The sequence below is a fragment of the Tenrec ecaudatus genome, chromosome 6 (assembly GCF_050624435.1).
Source record: "Tenrec ecaudatus isolate mTenEca1 chromosome 6, mTenEca1.hap1, whole genome shotgun sequence".
NCBI lineage: Eukaryota > Metazoa > Chordata > Mammalia > Afrosoricida > Tenrecidae > Tenrec > Tenrec ecaudatus.
Window position 1 is genome coordinate 173,721,619 of NC_134535.1, and position 22,644 is coordinate 173,744,262.

The 22,644-nt window shown below is 39.8% G+C and overlaps 1 protein-coding gene across 3 annotated transcripts in view; it reads right to left on the reverse strand.

The window, feature by feature from the left end:
• The window catches only part of LOC142450517 (protein nucleotidyltransferase YdiU-like), a 177,385-nt gene that overhangs the window by 128,569 nt on the left and 26,172 nt on the right, over positions 1–22,644 (reverse strand). For all 3 annotated transcript variants that reach the window (XR_012784948.1, XM_075552533.1, XM_075552534.1), the window contains 8 exons: positions 22,264–22,336; positions 20,487–20,570; positions 17,773–17,902; positions 13,848–13,892; positions 13,658–13,739; positions 13,459–13,551; positions 3,768–3,847; positions 2,889–2,932 (listed from right to left, as the gene is read on the reverse strand). Coding sequence is in view for 2 of the 3 variants with exons in the window: in XM_075552533.1 (XP_075408648.1) it covers positions 2,889–2,932; positions 3,768–3,847; positions 13,459–13,551; positions 13,658–13,739; positions 13,848–13,892; positions 17,773–17,902; positions 20,487–20,570; positions 22,264–22,336 (631 nt within the window). In the remaining variant the exon portion in view is untranslated. The remainder of the gene's footprint in view (positions 1–2,888; positions 2,933–3,767; positions 3,848–13,458; positions 13,552–13,657; positions 13,740–13,847; positions 13,893–17,772; positions 17,903–20,486; positions 20,571–22,263; positions 22,337–22,644) is intronic.

The window sequence follows — 22,644 nt, forward strand, 5'->3', positions numbered from 1 at the left end:
ACCCTTAACTTCTTTGATCTTGCTCAAATCTATACGAGCTGACTTCATTTCCTGTATAGCCCAAGTGTGAAATCATTTGGTAAAGTGAAAATCAGCCCCCAAGTGTGAATTGTTCTTCTAACCACCACGGACTGGGTGTGTCGTAGGCCCTGGGCCCGGGGGTTATGTGTTGGACTGCTAACTACAAGGTTGGCAGGTCAAAAGCACCAACCACTCTTGCTTTCTACTCCTATAAGGAGTTACAGGCTTGGAAAACCACAGTTCTACCCTGTCCTGTGAGCCAGAATCAGCAAGATGGCAGAGAGTTTTGGGTTTCTGGAATCTAGCCCAAACCCTGTAACAAGCTATTTCAATAGATCATTGCACATTATTACAACCCCACCCACTGCTGATAAGTCAATTCTGATTCATAGTGACCCTATAGAAGAGAGGTGTTTTCCAAAGCTCTACCTCTGTCCAGAAACATTTTTCTCCCCAGAGTTGCTGGTGGGTGGGAACACACGCTCTTTTCCCTGTTAGCAACAGAGCACCTTAGTCACTGCGCCACCACGATTCCTAGCACTACGACATAACCCGCCCCATTTGACTACAGTTAAGCCAGGGGTGTCAAACTCAATTAAAACACGGGCCACTTGGTACAGCAGGCAAGATTCACACGGGCCACATCACATTTACAAATTTTGTTAAATTTATATTTTGAAGTGAGGTTTCAGGAATATGGATAAGCATAATTAAAACACTATATAATTGCTTTTATATAAACATTTATTTTATTTATGTATTTATAAAACAAAATTATTCTCTTTTACCCAAAACTTGCCAGTGCTTTCCTCCTACTAGTTTTCCAATATCTAGCTAGATTCAAAGACTAAGAACAGACAATCTTCATTAAGGCTGATAGATGTTTATCAGTTAATCTTGATCTGTATGCCATTTTATTTAATTTCATGGACAAAAATAGTTGCTCACACAAGTACATGCTCCCAAAACAGCATAAAATTTGAGCAGCAAACTTTTAAATTTCTGGGTATTTCTCACCTAAAAAAGAATATATTTTGGGAATTCCTACTTCTCAATATTTGTCTTTTAAAACCGAATCATTCTGGAAATCAATTAATTCAAAATCTTGAATAAAATAAATTAACATTTTTGACAAAAATGCTTAAATGCAGCAACAGAATATATAATATCTATAACCTAATAAAGGAAATGTAACGAATACCACTAACATATCAATATACACTTTAAGATGCGCATAATTTAAAACTAACTTTAACAAAGTCCAACTATTACACATTTTCACTTATCTCTTATGTTGTGACCGGAAAATATAACAAAATAACTGAGATAGTTAGTTTATTGTGCCAAGCTGGCCGATAAACACATGTGGGGTTAATTGAAGGGCAGAGAGAAATATGGCTTGGTGAGACTCGCCTTTCTAGTTCTTGGGTCTCTTGCTTTCTGATGGTCGGACCAGGGTGCAGCTACCTTAGCAGGTCCCTGCTTCAGCTGGCAAGGCTCACTTCCTGCAAGACATCCCTGAGGAGAAGCCACATGGACCTACCCCAATGCAGCCCAGGGTGCTGGAGCAGCCGTGTGGAGACCCCTGCCAGCGCTGAGATGCTTACACGCCCACTGACTCGGCTTTCCTCCTGCAGTCAGCGTCATAGTGTGTGTTTTGTGAGATGGAGGATGACTTTGTGGACTGGTGTTGGCATATGAGTTAACGTTGGACTTGTGGGCTTGGGCAGCACTGGGTTGGGATGCTTTCTTGATGTGCACTTACCCTTTATATCAAACTCTCTCTTATATATGAGTATCTGTGGATTTGTTTCTCTAAAGTGCCCAGACTAACAAAGTCACTAATAAAAAACACAAAATGTTGGACAGCTGACAGACATGATGTACCATCAGAAGGGCTTCCCTCTAAAACTGTTCACACGTGCTGCTGCTAGGTGTGATTCCTAACAGCACAACGCAGAGCGCTCTTTTTAACCTTGTCACTATTGGGATCTGTTTACATGACGTGACACTGAGAGTGGCAGACATGTCACTTCCAAACATCGCCGGAACTGAGTCCGCGCGTTTATACACGTCCACAGGCCCCAGGAAAGGCACTGGGCCACGTGTATACTCATCCTCAGTAGTTAAAGGGTTAACGAGGAAACTGTGTGTACGGTATTGCCTCGATCTCCCCTAAGTGCTATTTCCTTCAATTTTTTCTATTTTCATTTTATTTCAGAGCATCAAGGGCCACAAAAAATTACCTCGAGGGCCGCATGCTGCCCGCGGGCCTCAGTTTGATACCCCTGCGTTAAGCGCTAAGAGAGTCAAAAGTCCCCTTCCCGTAACATCTCAGTTAAAGACATAGAAATTACTTTTATCTGCTAGATCCCATGTTCTTTCTGCCAAACCATAAACCCACCTTCCAGTCTCTCCACCAGCTTTTGCTGTGTTTATTTTGGCATTGGAATATAAAGTTATCAACTCAGAGCTAGTGATCACCAGGTAAGTTGCTAGGCATCCGCTAAAAAGCCCATCCTTCACATTTTAACTCAGCAAAATCACACTTACCTAGATTTCTTCCAGTGTAAAACACACACACTCACTTCCCTTAAGTAATTGCTTTCAGATTTGCCAAAAATATTACTTTTATTTGGTAATCCTTAAAGTTCAGCAAATCAGGGCCCATGAGGGTGGGTAGGTGGGGGATGGAGGGAAAAAAAAGGAGCTGATACCAAGGGCTCAAACAGAAAGAAAATAAAAATTTTTACATGATGATGGCAACGTATGTACAAATGTTTGATCTAATTGTCATAAGAGCTGTAAGAGCCCCAATAAAATGATTTATTTTTTTAAATGTTCAGCAAATCATAAGGACTACTTACTTGTCATTCTTTTTCTGCGTTTCGAATCTGAGTCATTCATGTTCCTACAAAAGACAAGAACAAAGGACATGAACCACTGTCTCTCAGGTTACATCTTCTAGTCAAAAGGGAGGGAGTTGTTTCACAAGGCAAATCCTGATGGAAGAACATTAAAAAATCAGAGACAGTGGATAAAAGGAAGGCAGAAAATACCGAGTTTGATTAAATACTATATTTTTGAAAACCTTTTATTCTAGATAATACTAAATCTTCTTTTATCTTTACCTATTAAAAATTCTCTAAAATCTAAAAGATATGATAGACTTCCTGATCATAGACATAATTTTCTGAAAATACAGCCATGTCTTGTAAGAACTCAAAATGAATGAGAAGCAGCAAGCATGTCAAGAGCAAATAGCCCTTCCCAGTTCAATGGCCATTGACCTGAATAACAGAGTTCTCACAAGACATGAAAATAAACACACACCGTGGGCAGCTCTCCCTGGACTCAGGCCGCCTCGAGGCCCTGGTGTCAGAGGCCAAGGCTGACAGATGCACTGCATGAGCGCGAGGCCACAGATGCCTCAACCAGTGCAGCAACCTGAGAGCAGATGGGAAACACTGGAAAATGGAAAGGAAGAGAGGAAGCCCATGTTGGAAACGCTAGGAGAACACAGTAAAACCTAGAAAGCCAGACCTTGCATAAGCTGGAAATCGGTCAGAATTAAAAAAAAACATTTTTCTGCTAACACAAGAAACAGAAAATGTGGTAAGACTACACCCTGTCAAAGGCAGAAAATTTGCAAGACCTGGAAAACCAAGGCCCACCTGTCAAGCACTGGTTCCCACAGGTTTCACTGTACATTCGTGTTCTTTGTGGGAGGGATTAGCGCACTTTACCTTGTCAGTCTCAAAAGGTACTGGGACAGCCAAGCAGGAAAGAGTTCATGCTTTGAAATTTTCTTCAGTGCCCAGAAATGCTAGATGAAAATACAGTAATCAACTGTTTATTATATTTATTATATTCCGTTTACTTTAACTTACATTCCTTTTAATTACTTATGGTCTTTAATAATCATATAATATCTGGATAGTTTTTAAAATATAATTCAAAAGGAAGTCACACACACAAATAGGATTTTTCTTTTCCTCTCCTATCATTCAACTCTCAAATTCTAAATCCTAGCTCAGAAGTTGGCAAACTTTTGAGATGGAAGATCCAGTCCAGTCCCTCACAACAATTTAAAATTCATTCAAGAACCATGCATATTTTTATAAACAAACAAAATCACCATTAGCTGAATAATATTTTTAACCTTTTTCCAATTTTACTGAAAGAGCCACATCAGGCTTGTGGACCCAGTTTGCCGACTCTTCCCTGGGGAGCAATTTTACACTTGTCATGGTATGACAAGATTTACAAAAAATTAAACATAAAAACTTCTTATGAGATTACAGAATGAAAAGTCTATTACCAAGAGCCTTGTTTTATATAGGGAACCCTCTTGGAGCGTAATTTAATTTTTAAAAGTCAATGTGCGCCTGCATTTACTTCTCTCTTCATTCATGTAACAAACATTTGTGGACTGTTACCTAAGAGCTGTACAGCATGAGATGATACAAAAATTAATAAAACAGGGGACCTGCCTTTACGAAAGTAAGTGCATAAACAAACACCTCAACATCATTTGAGAAATGTTAGTATAGGGATATATATATATATATATATATATATATATATATATATATATATATATATATATATATATCAGGGAACACACAGGAAGAATAAGCAATGAGCTCTACCTAAGGCAGCTGGTGTAAATGATTTGGCTTGCATCCACCCACACCACCATGAAAGAGAGGCTGGAGCGCTGGTTTCCTAAGATCACAGCCAGAGAACGCTCGGAACAGTTCTAGAATGGGGTTGCCATGAATTGGAGATCGCTTGATGGCAACAGTTTGGGTCTGGTTTTAGAGGGTTGAGGCAATTTCATATTCAAGAGAAACAAATTGATTATTGAAATTATATTTTCATATTAAGCATTTGCTTTTCCCTTTCCTCCTTTAATGAATACTTTCCCTCTTTAAAAGAAACATATTGCTCATTCAAAACACAATATCAAAGTCTATGACAGTTGGTTAATATCTAGCAAAATTCCAAATACATGTATCATCTTGTTTATTTTCTAAGTTTCACTGTATGATATGTATGATACAATCCACATATCACATAAATCAATAGCTCAATCATATCAAGAGGAGTTGTACAACCATCACCACAATCAATTTTAGAATATTTTCATCTTTCATCCTTATTAGCTCCCCATTTCCCCCCAACCTCCCCTGCCAGACCCACAAGGAACCCTGAATCCACTTACTAGCCCTACAGATTCACTCATCCTAGATTTCATATTCAGAAAAACATGAGACCAAAAAGCAAAGAAACAAAAAAGCTAACAATAACAAAATAGAGAAAAGCTTCATTTGGCAAGAAACCAGAAAATATTAAAAACTAGAACTTTGAAATTAGTCAAAAGGGAGATTGTACGATGTTAAATTTTAACTACATCTGCCATAATCCACTTTCCAATACACTTTGCATGATAGCCAGGCTATATTCATATCCCTCAACTATGATAAGGGGGATTCACCGGAGGCTTAATCCATGCGTATTTCCCCTTCCCTTTTATTTTCTTTGAACCCATTTTATTAGGACCTAATTCAGCTATCACACCATTGCAAAATTCAAGCATATCAAACAGGGATGTACAATCACTACCACAATCTGTTTTAAAACATTTTCATGATACCAGCTCCCCCTTACCCTCACCACCTCCCCTGCCAGACCTCTCAGGAACCCTGGTTCTAGGTTTATAAAATGAAAAACACATAACAGAGAATCAAGAAGGCTACCACTAATGACAAACTATACCAGAGAAAAGAAAACTAAAAACCAGATCAAGCATAACATATATCAAAAGGGAGACTGAATGACAAGGTTTTAACCATTCAAGTCAGATTTATCATTTTAATCCACAATAATCATCTCTCTAACACTCTGTCTGATAATTGAATTAATCCCATCCCTCAAATATGGTTAGAGGGAAATCGCTGGAGGCTATTCCCTGTATCGATCCTGCAAATGTATTTTGCATTTCTACTGTCATCCCTAGCCCTCTGCACACCAGAATTTCACAATGTAAACTCTGATATTCCTTACTTCAGTTTTGGATTATATAATTTACAATCCTTGGATCACAAATGTTGGTGTGCTTCTTTCATGTGGGCTTAGTTGGCCATCTCACTTAGACAGCTGCTTGTTTGAAAACAAGCCTTTAAGACTCATATGCTATTGTTTCTGATAGCCTGGCACCATCTAAGTTCTTCACCACACTTTGTTATAACACCCATATCTTCCATAATTCCTTCATGAGGAGGAGTATCGAGCAGGGCCATGTCTTAAGAACTAGTTGTTCTTAGACTGGAACTAGGATTAAGTGCAAGCCCAAAGTGCATTCTTGAATCTATGTTTTATATTTGCTTCTGGTTCACCTTAAAGAGATGGCTTTGTTATTTTACAGTAGAGAATCTTACTGATCATCAGTCTAGAGCATAGGACCTCTGTTTATTGTGTCATGGATTAGCCCATGGTACTTGTTTTAAAACACTATTGAGAAAGGGAGATGGAACAAGTGTAGATTGACTACAAATCACAATGCATGGATTATTGACTTGTACAGAATAAATCTTTAGTGACTTGATGCTATTTACACACACAGTGGGAGTCAGACAAAACCTATAATATTCCCCAACAATGTCAGACAAAGGTCTACCAGAATATTTTAATACAGCAAGTAGGGCATTGAAGTAGTAAGCAAATGTTTGTTTGATGAGCGACAAGTCAACACCTTCAGGTCTGAGACTGAACTCACTTCCATGAGTCAATTTTCAGCCAAACAATAAGCAGGTCTATAAGGGGAACAATAATGGGGAAGCATACAGGTCTTAGAATAATCAACCATTTGAGACCAATGGGGCAGTACTTACTCAAGGACAGGAACACAGAAGAGTTGGGAAAGAACAAAGAATGGAATTAGGAAACAAAGAGGAAGTAGGTTACGTGGTGTTCATTTTGAGGACTGCCATCAAGGATATGAAGCAACGTGTATTTGAACTGTCGAATGAAAAACAAACAAAACCTGACTTGTTCTTTAAACCTTCACCCAATTCATAATAAAAAGGAGAAAAATGAGAGAAAAGAAGAGTTCACCAGGCCCTGGGGGAGGAATTGGCTGCTGCCCCACTAAGCTCGATGGCACAGGGTTGCAGCATCCATGCAGTTTACCTCCTCGGAGGGTGGGGTGGGACAGAGCAGAGCCACCAGAAGCTGAGAGAAACTGCATGAGGCCAGAGACCAGCCCTGTGTTCAAGCACTCTGAGAAATGGAATTCCTTACCCACACTAGGAAAGCCAACCCTGACAAAATACTCACTTATAATTCTCACTTCAATTCCTATTGGCTCTACCTATATACTTTTGCTCCTATTCTTAGTCCTTTTAATACTTACTAAACTTACTTATTTTAAAATCTGGAACTAGAGCATTGGCTTCATGGCTCTCCTTCCTACTTTCTGATTCTTCCCTCACTAAAAGAAAGAAAAAGTTAATAGAGTTGCCATTCCTAAAATGTAATTCTAATCATGGTGCTCCCCAGATCTACAAGCACTTGCTCATAGACTATAAGATACAGCCAATCAACTCACTCTCCATTCCCTATTGACCTTGTCATGCACTGAGCCTGCTGCTGCTCCGCCCCCACCCCCTTTTTTCTGCCTTCCACTGTCACCTCCTTTGCCAGTGTGTTTACCTACCTCTTTCCAGCAGCATCTGTTGGGATTCTCAATGCTCCCACGGGATTGTATTTAAACCCTACCAGTTCTCAGTGTGGTATAATTATTCGTACCGATATCAGACTTTACTGCTAAACTAGGAGTTCTGTGAAGACAGAGACCATGTCATATTCAATCTCAGAGCCCATGTTCCAGTGCCAGGTACAAAACAGCGGCCACTTAGCCAGCTAGTCAGATCCATAGGCTTTGGGTCATAAAGACCTGGAGGAACACTGTGTATCTCTGAAAAAATTACTTCACTTCCTGGAGCTTTGATTTTTCCATGTATAAGACATAAAGCGTAATGCCTATCTCACCAGGTACCTGGCAGGGTAACTTGAGAAAGATTCAGTACAGTAAGCAGGTTAGGAGCATGGTTTCTGGAGAAAGTTTCTAGAATTTCAATACTTAATAGAATATGACCTGGAACAACTTACTTAATCGCGTTCTGCCTCAGTTTCATTATCAAGAAACTGAGATACCAATGGTACTTACCTTCAAGGCATGGCATCTATTATATATAGAAAATGCTTAACATAGCATTTGGCATTAAAAACAAAAACCCTCCAAGTGACCCCATAGGGCAGGGAAGAACAGCCCCTGTGGGTTTCTGAGACTGTAACTCTTTACGGGAGTAGGAATCCCGTCTTTCTCCAGCACTGGCATCTAACAGGCCCTCAGTGAATGCTAGCTCTCATTAGTACCACGACCACTTTCATTATTTCATAAAGCATTTAGTATGGCGCCTGATTCAGAATAAGCTTGCAATAGTGAGGCAGTGAGTTCTCAATAAATATATGCTGAATACATAAGTGATATTGAATTCAAATAAGAGATAAATAATCTACACAGAATATTATCATAAATTATAATGAAATCGAAAGTTTTAGAAACTAGACTGAGCTTAATCTCAAAAAGAATGAAAACAAAATGATTTGTTAAAAAAAAAAATGGCTCTCTCAGGCTCCCCTCTTGGCCTCTCGTAGGTTCCCCCTCTCCTCTCCCATCCTCACTCCTGCTCCCTTGCCCTGTGTTCCTTTCCCTCCCCGTCTCCATGTGGACCACCAAGCGGGGCTGAGGCAAAGGAGACAGGTGGATTTCTCTTCAGTCAGCAAGGCCCAGAAGAAAGGAGAAGCTGATGTGTGACCTGACCCTGTCCTGTTACTGAAGTTATCCAAAACGTCGAGGAGACTTCGCAGATTCCTGAGAATGGCGATCGCTGGCTGCTGAGCTATTTCTTCCTTCCTGATGCTGTCAAAGGGACACTCTGGGACTCGATCAAAGCTGAACATTTTATACAATTGTGACTGGACTATTACAACAGACTGTTCTTTTGCTGTAAGATCAAGATTTTGGACTTGTCAATTAATGCTATAATGTGATTGGAATGTAACTGATTTTTGTATAACTCCTTAACCATATAAGAAGACATTGCATGATTGGGATTTGATTAGGAAACATTTTCAAGGGTTTAAGGGAAACATTTCATTAGATGTGATGTAGCTAAAAGGATATTTTCTATGCATTCAAGGGTAGATTTAAGGCATTCCACTAGCTCAGGTATTGAAACAAATGGTGGATGACATAGAAAGAGGCTGGATCCCACAAGATTGGGTTAAAAGCATTCCACATAGCTTAAGTTCCAGTCTGACTGCTTTGCTTATCATAATTATGATGCTCCCAGTCACGTGTTGCTTCTATCGAAAGCTAAGGCGTGTGAAGGAGAATCACACGGCCTCGGGCGCTCTTGAAGTTCGTACATCAAGCAAACACTGTGGTGAACGGAGAAGGGGAAGAGCGTGTTTAAGGCGACTCCTGCATTCTCTCACGGAGAAGCCTGCCAGGTGTGGTTTCTAGAGGTGGAAGGGGACTGTAATCCTTGTGAGTTATATGTAAGTGCTAATCACGTTCTCATGAGATTGTTCCCCACTTTGCCCCCGTATATGGTGCTGTTTGGAGGTTGTCTCTTACAAGCACACAGCTGGTTGCTGTATGGCCAGCAGCTCTAATTATAGAAGGGGCCGCTGCTATTGGCTCTTTCTCTTCCTGCCATGGCATCCAATGCCTCTGGAGCTTTCCTCCAATAGCGGATGGGTTTAGGGGAACTTTATCCCCTGTGCCTGAATTCAAAATGTTTACCATAAGCCGGAATGTTGGGCTATATTAATTGGATCATGAAGTTCTGCCTTAACAGCCTTCAATGTACAGAAAATAACGTGTCACCCATGTGGCTCTTTAAAATTTTATATATCAAACAAAAGGGGGAATTGTGGGAAACAGAAAGATTTCTCCCAAGTTGTCTCCCCCAAAGATATGCCAAGCATTAGAGGCTGTTTGCTAGCACATGGTGGGGGGCTAGATGCTTAGAGACATCCTCCCTGAAGGCAGTCAGCTGTCAGACTACTGTCTGGTCCACCACAGGTAGGCCCCACTTCCTGCTGTTAAGACAATGGGCTATTCTCCCTAAAGGCTTGTAATCATTAGCCTGGTCCCTGTAGGTGGGGTTTGCACCCTACTGATAATGGTTTCTATGGAGATCCAGAGAACAGGTCAAACCTGCTCAGTGACATCCAAAGTTAGGCTGCCATCCTGAGTCTAGGACCTGCCCTTCTTGTCACATGTATACCCCCAATCCCTCCTCTTCCTATTGTGTGTATATCCCTAGATTGTCCCCCTCATTGCTGTATAACCTACAGTGCACCCCCTTCCTGTGACGTGTGCCCCTACCTGTAATTAGGGGGCTTGCATGCCCCACCCCCAAAGGTATATAGGGCTGAGTTAGCAATAAAGAGTTCTCTCCGGCTCCCCTCTTGGCCTCTCATCAGTTCCCTCTCTCCTCTCCCGTCCTCACTACCATTCCTGTTCCCCTTGTCCTCCTTCCCCTCCCCCTATCTTCACATGGCCCACAAAGTGGGGCCGAGATGAGCATGCTACCAAAAAAAAGAATGAATGAAAACAATGACAGCAATATGAAAGACTTAAAGCTTATAAACAGATCTAAATTTTAGAAAATCTATAAAAAATAAGAGTCTTCTAGTAATTCTAAAATTATTCCACAAATCTAATGTGTTAGCACTGAAATAAAAAGCCAACATATATTCATAACACTGAATTAAATGCAGTCATTTGGAAAACTGCAGTCACAGTTTCTTAAAAAGTTAAAGATAAATTTGAAACAATTCAGTTATTCCATTCAAGAAAAACAGAAACATATATCTAACAAAAAACTGATACATGACTATTCATAGCTGCATTATTCATAATAACCAAAATATAGAAAGAAGCTAAATGTTTATTAGCTGGTAAGCAGATCAGTAATATGTGGTATGCTCATATAAATTACTTTGTAATATAATATAATAAATTTAATATAAATAAAGGTACCCTGGTGGGTTAAGCATTGGGCTGCTCACTGTGAGTTTAGCAGTTCAAACCCACCAGCTGCTTTGCAGGAGAAAGATGAGGCTGTCCATTTCAATAAAGATTTACAGCCTCTTGATCCCAATCTGAGACACAACATCCCTCACTGACCCATAGCCCTACAAGGGACAGCACTGGAGACACAGTGTGGGAATTCCGCCCCATCTGACCCCACCACACTGAGGCAAAACACTAAGGGCGTGCGTGCAACAGAATAGCAAGGGGAACAGAGCAAGTAAGTCACTAGGGAATACCAAAACTAAAATTTGGGGCCAGGTCTTGGCAACCCATCAGACTCGACCGGAAAACACTCCTAAACGCCAACAAACAGTCAGTCCTTGAAATAACTACAAGCTTTTCTTTTTTGTTGCTGTTGTGCTGTTGTTTTTTTGTCATTGGCTTTTTGTTGTTGTTTTGTGGCTTGGTTTTGCTGTCTTGTTTTTGTGCACGTTATTATCTCTGCAGGTCTGTCTAAATAACATAGGCTGGATGAACAATCTGGAGGAGAAAACAACAGGACCAACAGTTCCGGGGTGAGATGGGAGAGGGGGAGGTGGGGGGAATGGAAGTGGTGTTAGCAAACCCAGGGACAAGGGAACAACAGTGATCCAAATCGGTGGTAAGGAGGGTGTAGGAGGCCTGGTAGGGCATGATCAAGGGTAATGTATCAGACAGGAATTACTGAAACCCAAATGAAGGCTGAGCATGATAGGGGGACAAAAAGAAAGTCAAAGGAAATAGAGGAAAGAGCTAGGAGGCAAAGGGCATTTATAGAGGTCTAAATAAAGGCATGTACATATATAAATATCTTTATATATGAGGAAGGGGAAATAGATTTATGTGCATATATTTATATGTTTAGTATTAAGGTAGCAGAAGGACATTAGGTCTCCACTCAAGTACTCCCACAATACAAGAATACTTTGCTATTAAACTGGCATTCCATAAAGCTCCCCTTCCCGACACGATCGCTGAAGACAAAGTGGGTGCATAAGCAAATGTGGTGAAGAAAGCTGATAGTGCTGGCTATCAAAAGATATAGCGCCTAGGGTCTTAAAGACTTGAAGGTAAACAAGTGATCATCTAGGTCAGAAGCAACAAAGCCCACATGGAAAAAGCACACCAGCCTATGTGACCAGGAGGTGTCGAAGGGATGAGGTAACAGGCATCAAAGAATAAAAAATCATATCATTGTGAATGAGGGGGAGTGTGGAGTTGGGAACCAAAGCCCATCTTTAGGCAACTGAACATCCCCTTACAGAAGGGTCACAGGGAGGAGACGAATTAATCAGGGTTACAGGGTAGCAACGATGAAACATACAACTTTCCTCTAGTTCCTAAATGCTTCCTCACCCCCACCCCCCAACTATCATGATCCCAATTCTACCTTACAATCTGGCTAGACCAGAGGATGTATACTGGCACAAATAGTAACTGGGAACACAGGGAAGCCAGGACGGATGATCCCTTCAGAACCAGTGGTGAGAGTGGCGATACCAGGAGGGTGGGGTAGAAATGCGGAACCGATTACAGGGAGCTACATATAACCTCCTCCCTGGGGGACAGACAACAGAAAAGTGGGTGAAGGGAGACGTTGGACTGTATAAGATATGACAAAATAATAATTTATAAATTATCAAGGGTTCATGAGGGAGGGGGAGCGGGGAGGGAGAGGGAAAAATGAGGAGCTGATGCCAGGGGCTTACGGGGAGAGCAAATGTTTTGAGAACGATGAAGGTAATGAACGTACAATTGTGCTTTATACAATTGACGTATGTGTGGATTGTGATAAGAGTTGTACGAGGCCCCAATAAAATGATTTTCAAAAAAAGATTTACAGCCTCAGTAACTCTATAGAACAGTTCAGCTCTGTTCTATAGGGTTGCTATGAGTTGGAATCGACTCGGTGTCAGTGGGTTTACTATAAAGAAAAAGGATAAAGGATACAGCATGAACGCTAAGTGGAGAAGCCAGACACCAAAGATCACCTATTGTACGACTCCGTGCATACGAATTCTCTGGAAACGGAAACATTCAGCAACAAGAAACAGTTTAGTAGTTGCTTGGGGTTGGGAATGCTATTTGCATTAACTGTAAATGAATTCAGGAATCTTTTTAGAGTGAAGGAAGTGTGCTAAAAGTAGATTATAGTCACAATTGACTATACAATGCACTGAATTTTCCATTTATGATAGTTAACTTTACAGCACATAAATTAAACTTGAATAAGATATTTTAAAACTAACTTAAAAATAAAGTCAAATGCCATAAATTAATACCTGAGGGAGGTTGAGATCTAATAACTGGCTTTGAGTAATCTCACTGAGCTGTCGAAATGTCATTGTAAAATCAGCTTCTGTCTGCTCCATGAGCTAATGAAAAAGAAGATATATACACATAGATATAAATTACTCAAAAACGCGCTAAGCAGTAATCCAAATATTAATCAGGAAAAAACACACAAAATGATAAACTCACATGTAGGAGAAATGCAATTAAATCATCATCCTCCTCCCTTTCTCCAAGTAATCCCAATTTGGCTTTGAACAGTTCTCTAAATCTAAAAGGAGAAACATCCATTCAATTTGTTTTTCAAATTCTTACTGTTTAAGAATTACCTCCCAAATAACTAGGACGCTTTAACATCTGTATTCAAAAAATGACAAACCTTGCATAATAAAGAGCAGGGTATCCATCAAGAATCTGAGCAGCTCTATGAAGGGAAAAATTAAAGACAGTTAAACTTTGATTTACATTCTTGATTTACATTTTAAAAGAACAAAGTGGAAGAACTTTAAAGTATATGGAGATTTCATACTACTCACTCTAGCTTAGTAATTACATGTCATGTTTTCGAGGAAACTTCCCATTTAAATGTTATTACCTGAACAGTGCAGATGAAAAGATGACACTTCTGAAGCATGCTTAGATACAAATAACTTATTGGACGAAATGTGTTATGTCTTCATCATACCAAAAGAGTTTTCATTATTAAGTACACAGAATTTGGGTGTGCTTTGAAAATCATTTTAAATTTAGATAATTATTAAAAATATCTTAGCCAACACAATAAAATTTTATTTGCCTGAAAGTCTGAAAAATTCATGAACATTGAAAAGTATAAAAATTAAAGTGGATTCATTTGGATTGGTTTCAAGTGAAGCCATCTCTTTATTTTTAAACAAACAAACAAAAAAGTGTTCTTAACCGTAAACCAACACTTAAGCACAGTAAATGGGTATTTTTCACATTATTACACGCATTTTCATTTATACAAAAACAAAGTACAACACCCAATTTTCAGGTTATGGGTGACAGTAAAAGCCCCAAACGCATTTGCAAGGTCCCCTGGTGAATCTCTGCTGACTAGGGGCCAGGAATGGGAATGTCCTTGTTAATCAGAAAGCGAACGCTGTAGGGTAGATTATTGCACTTGTAGGTAGGTTACAATATGACACCTTATCATTTGAGCCAGTGTATGTTTGTTCCCGTATTTACTATTGTCTGATTTCTTTCATTGCGGTTTTCCTGCTTTATTCTGCCATTGTTACTGGGTTTTGTTTTGATTTTGCACATTTTTCTGTAAATGAAATCCAAAACAGGTGTATAGAGAGAGAGAGAGACAATAGCCGGATTAATAATTCCCAAGGGTGTGCTAGATCTGCTGTCAGGAGAGACCAGTCCTTGGGAAAGGACATAATTCTTGACACGAGGGACAGAGATAAAAAGGATGCCCCCAAGGAGATGGATTGAACACAGCGGCTGCACCAACAGACTCAAGCCTAAGAACGGCTGGGATGCAGTCAGGCCTGGGCAGTGATTTGTTCTGTTGTACACAGCTCACTATGAGTAGGAACTGACTCACCCTGCGCTAGCTCCTACCACCAGCAACAGGGGCATGGCGGGGAGGGTGGTGGGAAATGGGTGCTACAACAGTGAGTACAAGGTAGGAATACCCTAAAATTGATGTGCATGACTGAATTCTTCACACATGATTGGGAAACTCAATACAAGGACCTACCTATAACCTCCTCCCTGGGGGACGGACAACAGAAAAGGGGGTGAAGGGAGATGTCGGACAGTGTAAGATATGATAACATAATAATTTATAAATTATCAAGGGTTTATAAGGGAGGAGGGAATGGGGAGGGAGGGGAAAAATGAGGAGCTGATACCAAGGGATCAAGTAGAAAGCAAATGTTTTGAGAATGATGTCAACAAATGTACAAATGTGCTTGATACAATATACATATATATTACGATAAGAGTTTTATAAGCCCCCAATAAAATGATTTGAAACCAAAGAAAATGATTGAACTATTAAAATTATATGAAATTTATGTCAATAAAACTTGTTTTAAGAGGGAAAAAAAGCTTAGTAAGCACATCCTAAAGCCTCATGCCTTTCACCTTCTGACCACATCTCCTCTTCCTCCTGCTCACTCTAAGGCAGCCCAGCGCACTGGCCTGTGAGGGCTCTTTCGCAGACACACCTCGCTCCCTCTCACCTGAGGGGCTTTGCATGGGCTACGCCCTTGCCTGTAGTGCTCTTCCCGACATCTGCAGGGCTTGCTCCTGACACTCCCTCAAGCCTGTGCTTATGGGAGATCTGTCTGTACCAGCCAACCTTTTAACAACAGTAACTCCCCCTCCGGGCCTCTGTTCCCTATCCCCTGCTCTCCCCGACTCCATCCTTCTTTCTTGTATACTATATATCTCCTATATACTATATAGCTTACTTATTTGTTTACTGATTGCCTCTCCCACCAGAAGCAAGTTCCAAGAAGGCACAATGGGGTTTTTAGTATTTTTTCTTTTAACTGTTTTTATTCATTGCTCTAACCTTAGCACTTAGAACAGGACCTAGCACACACTGATTATTGAGCTACTCAATCAAGAGCTGTTAACACACAAATGTACTCTGCAGCACCAAAGGGCACAAAATTGATCAATAGATCGATAGAAAGAAGGGTAGGAGAAAGACTACTTAATATCTTTGTACTACATTGATTTTCAATGACGCTATTCTATTACTAATATCTGAGCAATATTCTTAGTAATTAAGAAAATCACAATGGGCTATCCATTTCAAATCTTTATTTCAGCAGTATTTTTTATTACTGACTTTCTGACTAACTTTTTCACTCACTCACTCATTCACTACCAGCAAGTTGATTCTAACTCGGTGTCCCTACAGAACAGAGCAGAACTGCCCTCAGGGGTTCCGAGAGTCTAAGTCTTTGGGAGTAGAAAGTCTCCTCTTTCTCCCTTATTACTGCCTGGGGAAATAAAATCACTTTATGACACGCCTTCTCAAAGTTGGGTTCTTGTTCTACTGGACACAAGATAGAAGTTTTATGTTGGGAGTGAGTGGAAGAAGAAAGAAAGGTATTTTATCTTCCAGCAAATACACAAGAGATAGAAATGAATAAAAGTAGTTACTGCCTCAAGCTTATCACCCAGTGGCTTGATCAATCAACACTCTATGTAATTATAAAAGTAGTCAACATACCACTCATGCTTCTTCATCTACATAAATATTTAATTTTAAGTAAGTAAATAAAAATGTTCCAAAGCTGTGCACGGGCAGTTTGTTTAATGTGGCTCTTCCAGCCTAAGTAACTTCTACCTAACCTCCTTTCCAAACACAGGTCTGGGAAGAAGGTGAGGAAGAAGATGCTGATAGGACTCACTGGTGAATAATCATCACCAGGGTTTCCTGGAGTGCCATCCTGCTGCATATAAAATGAGGCCTCTGAGAAGCAGCAGGCGGGATCTCATTAGCAGGAAGAGCTGGGAGTAGAGCGTGTGCTCTGGGCCCAAGATCCCTGCACAGTGCAGCTCCTGGACCCAGACGACGGCTAGCACATCGGAGACGCAGCAGCAGAACCAGGGGCCGGAGCATGACATCAGAGGGACGGACTTTCCAAGCCACACCATCCAAGCCGAGTGCCCTGGGCAGGAGTCTGGCTGACAGAGTGGGGTGTCTCCAGACACTTAGTTCAGGGAGCTGGGTTTGCTCATCATGCTGTAGCCAAGTGCTTTCAGACTGGCTTACAGCTGATTTCTGCGGCCCTTTGGAATGTATTAGCAGACCTGAAAGAGCTTTGAAAACACCTCAAGCCTGAGCATTTCTCACTGGCATTGAGACTTCATACCTTCCTTCATAAACCTTCTAGCCATGGGTTTTGTCTGTGAGCTCTGTGTAGCCACTGCAATGGATATTAGAACTCAGAGAGGTAAAATCAATAGAGAACATGAATTAAAATTTCACATTGTGTATTATCACTTATTGTTTTAAAAAAGCAATCATGTATGCTTGTTCCTCGACCGAAGTTCAGGATATATCAGAGAGAATATTAGGACCACGCTCTAACCAACTGAGCTAACTGGCCATCCACATAGCAGAGAGAATCTATAACCAAGAGAGAGGAAGATAAAAATGCAGCTTTGTTGCAAATAAAAGCTGGTCTGAAGAATATGGCTTACGTCTGAAGCTAAGTCAGTCTTATAATATTTTGTACCTAAATTAAAAAAAAAACGTATCTATCAAGTTAATGGGCAGAAATTTAGTAGAATTAAAATTTACTTACAACTGCTTTTGTCTAGGATCCAGTAATGGGATTAGAGACTCCAACAACTTGTGTAAATTAAACATTCCAATATTGGCTTGATTTCCTATTTTATATCTTTTTTCATCATCAGATGTGTTTGGCACAAAATCTGTTCAAAACACAATACTACAGTTTTACAGTGGGGATAATTCTAATAAATAATTCTTTCTTCACTTTTAAGTTTATACTTAAAGTTAATAAACATTTTTATTAAATATATTCCCCAAATTAAATCCTTAATTCAAAATTAGTGTAAACATTAATATCTGTAAACATTAAGAAGTCCTTAAAATATGAATATTTGCTTAGTAGAGGAATATATAGCTAACATATAAGAATTTCCAGGTGATCCCAATTGCAATTTGCTTTCTTCAAAGACTCAAAACACCCACAGACATAAGTGTCATTATTTTCAAATATTCTTGTGATCATTCAATACATTTTACTATTTTAAAAATACATATACATCTTCCCAGATCATGAATACAACACCCACTACAAATCCTATGGTATAAGGGGGGAAAAGAGGGACAAGGCAAATGAAATATATTGATGGCAACTAGAATTTAGAATATCAATCACCTTGATTTAATTATAGTTATATAATGGCTAAGCTACTGACATAGTTTTGACATATTAAACTACTATATCCAAAGCCTTACTTCAGGTCTATTTTCCTATTCCCAGGGCAGATGATGGAAAGAATGTGCCAGGGAAGCCTGGAGCAATAAACAATCTCTTAATGGGAAGGTTTTGTCCCTGAGAAGATCCTTGTAGGAAGAGCAGTAGTATTATGAAACTTTCTCAGGTGAGACAGGAAATAGCTACTTCTGCTGGCTAAATGCTAGTTGTTAAATGCTGACAATTTCCTTTCCATTTTGGCTTAGACAACACACAAAATCTATCTTCCTGCCTGCTTGCCTGCCTGTCACCCCATCTACCCACCCATCCACCCACCCATCCACCCATCCACTCACCCATCCACTCATCCATCTACCCATCCACCTACCCATCCACCCACTCATCCACCCATCCACTCATCTATCCACCCATCCACTCATCCATCCACCCATCCACTCATCCATCCACCCATCCACTCATCCATCCACCAGTCCTGGTCTTTTCTTATTCTGCTCAGGAAAGAGGACTGGAAAAGTGGCATAGATAACTTAGATATTTTGCTCTGCTCCATGAACATAGACTATGAACATACACTTTGAATCCCAGACCACCGTTTTTTTAATAAATAGTAGACTGTAAAGAAATTACTATCCACATGGAAACTTTTCTCCCATTACTCTTCTCCTTGATCCAGCACATGCGTCAAACTCAAACTCAGGTAGCCTTCTCAGACCCTCCAGTGGTATTATACGAGGGGGTACCCCCCCAAAAAATGGAATTGCACTGGGTAAAGTGGTGCCTTCGTAGTATGCATTTTCCCTACAAGGAGAGCATCGAGCAACTCGCTGAGTTAGTGCACCTAGTGGCTTCACCTGGAAAGGTTCTTTCTGATCACTTTGAATTTTTTCATGTAAACAGTTTCACTTGAACCTCGTTTTGTGTGATGGCTGATTTAAGACAACAGTGTGCAGCTGCGAAATTTTGTTTCCTGCTGGGGGAAATGCCACATTGAACGCAGCCTACAAGGGCATCGCTATGGGAAAAACTCAAGTGTACTAGTGGTTTTCTCATTTCAAAAAAGGTGATATGTTGATTGATGGCAAACCTTGTCCTGGACATCCGTCAACTTTCCGAACGGACAAAAATGGTGACTCGTGGTGCATTTAGAGTTCATTCCACCAAGTCAGACAGTTAATCAAGCTTTCTATTTAGAGGTTCTGAAAAGATAACGCAACAGTGTGCAACAAAGGAGGCCTGATTTGTGGCAGATGGGGGACTGATTTTGCCACCACAACAATGTACCTGCTCATCCAGCTACCTCAGTGCACCAGTTTTTGGCAAAAAACAGCATGCCTCTCTTGTCCGAAGCACCTTACTCACCTGACCTTGCTTCATGTGACTTCTTTTTGTTTCCTCAAATGAAGAGTAACATGAAAGGACAGCGAGTTGAAGAGGTAGAAGTGAAGAAGAAAAAATAAGAGAGGTGCTGTCAGCCATCCAAACGGTTGAGTTTGAAAAATGTTTCCAAGAATGGAATCGCAGATTTGACAAATGTATTAAGTGTAATGGAGAGGACTTTGAAGGTGAAAAGGTTGTTTTGTAAAAAATATTTTAGATAGCTTTCAAAACTAATTCTGTTTTGAGGGGGTACCCCTTCACATTATTATTCTCTCTCTTCCTAGAGTCATAAAGTGAGTTTAGTCATTTTATCCAAGGACATAGAACAATTAAGGATCAGATACCTCAATTCAAACTCAGTCTGTCTGACAACATATTCCATCTTGTTAAGTACAACACTATTGTAACATCTTTTTCAATATGTAAATTCTGTGAAGGCAAAGACCATAAAAGACTTTTTTTTTAATCTATGGCACCTGGAAGATTGAGTAGACACATAAAAATGCCCATTTTATGAATGAATCAAATTCTTTCTACTATCTTATCCTGTATTATCTATAACCACATGCACACATACATTTTATTAACCAAATCCTTTCTACTACCTTATACTCTATTATCTATAAACATACAGATATATATACTCACACACACATTAAAAAGATCATACATACCTGGATTATAGGCCTCCATAAAACCAAATGGACCATAGTCAATTGTAATGGACAGCAAACTGAAATTATCAGTATTACAAACACCTGAAACACAAAATATTTCAAAAACAAAATCAAATAATATTCTATTTTTAATGCTATAAAATCATCTAGAATAGAAAAAGTCGAGGAAATGCTCTTATTGTCAAGATAAGGCAAAATTAGATCAACTGAAAGTATAATTGGTGAAATAACATAGCTTAATGAATATTAAAACTCTACTTCAAAATTAAATTTAACCATCTCTTTTATAGCTGCCTTCCCAGAGATGTAACATCTTAAAGGAATAAATAAATAAGCCCCAAGAAATGGAATACCTGCTTTGTTTAGCCTCAATTCCCAGCATTTGTTTTGTACACATATATATGTGTGTATTGTACATATATACATACATACAAGTGAGGGGAGTTCAAATAGTTGATAAAAGTAGAATTAAAAGATATAAACACATAAATTATTTGGAATGGATTTGAGACTAGAAAAGAAATAACATTAATTAATTTTCAAAAATTATGCCAAAGGGAAAAGGTAAGTGTGGATTTTGGCTGCAGGCCACTGTCACGGTGGGTTGGGGGCATGACTGTTTAGGGAAAGGACTCCCAGTCGAAGTTACAGAATGGACAGACCAGCCTAGTACAGAGTCTCTGGGTAGACGAGTAACTCGAAACTCACTGCCATCAAGAGGATGCCAACTCACAGCAGCCCTTAAGATTGGGTAGAACTTCCCCTGTGGGTTTCTGAGACGGTAACTGTGAGTAGAAAGCCCTGTCTTTCTTCCAAGGAGTGGCTGGTGGTTTTGAACTGCTGACCTTGAGGATCACAGCCCAACTTGTAGCCACTATGCCACCAGGGCTTGCAACAGTGTCTACTATTCCAACCCTTCTGAAAGTAAGCATGGCCTTGTTTATCCAAATGTGAAATGTATAGACTCTGATGCAGCCACTCTGTCTAGGAATTTTATCCTCAAAAAACTTATGGTCAAGATGAGCCCCACAGCACCGTTAGTAACAGCGAAAATTCAGAAACACCAACTCTGCTGAATCTACTTGATGGCAGTGGGCTCCGATGCTTCTGACCTCCAATCCAAGTGAGAGAAAGCGCTTATGTCTGATAATTAAAACTATTGCTAGAAGTTTCCTACTTGTTATTCATCGAGACATTGCAGCACATATACAGCTAATTTTTCAGTTATTCTTAGTTCAGGCAAATATACTATTTAGTGCAACTCCATTCCAAGCATGGAGGCAAACACGCAAGCCTGACCTGTGTTTTTGCAAGAGAAATAATGTATATACTACAGAAAGCAAACAAAGACACAAAAATTTAGAAGAACAAAGGGAAAATGGCTAACGGTGATTACCTTCGGGAGCAGAATTCCCACTCACCCTGTATTTTACATTTTTTGCCATAAGCCATAGCACATTGATAATGAAAAGTCTTAAAACAGCTTTAAGGAGACCTAACTGTAAAATATACTGACACATACAATCCTCAAATCAAAGCACTTTCCGGGTCACATCATCCTCATCAGAGAGAAGCTACAGATTCTACTTTGTGGATATGGCCCACTGGAAACAAACTTCAAATAGGAGAAAAAATTGTTCTCCGTTGCCAAGAACACATTTTCACATTAAAACTATTAAGCACATGAGCAGGGATGTTGTTGAAAACATAGAAACAAGCCCTCTATCACAAAGGACACTTTGCCATCAGAGTAAAATAACAATGGGTTGCTTACCATGAGCAAAGCCAACAGACATCCACAAGGCAATAAGCTGTGCCGTCTCAGACACCACAACAGAAAAAAAATCCTAAAAGAAAATTTAGAAAATTTCTTTAGATATTGGATCATCTAATTCATCACATGAAAAGAATTCGAAGGTAGTTCAAAAGATGACTCAAGGAAAAGAGAAGTAGAATTATTCTTCCAGAATATATAAAAGGATCAGACACAATATTATGACCAGGTTGTCTCCATGTCCAGTAAGAAAAGTAAAAGATAGACTGAACCTCATGAACCTTAAATGCCTTCATGCATCACAGAACTTTATAAACAATGTGAAGAAACAACCTACAGATTGGGATCAATTTTACGAGAGGTACATATTCGATAAGAACC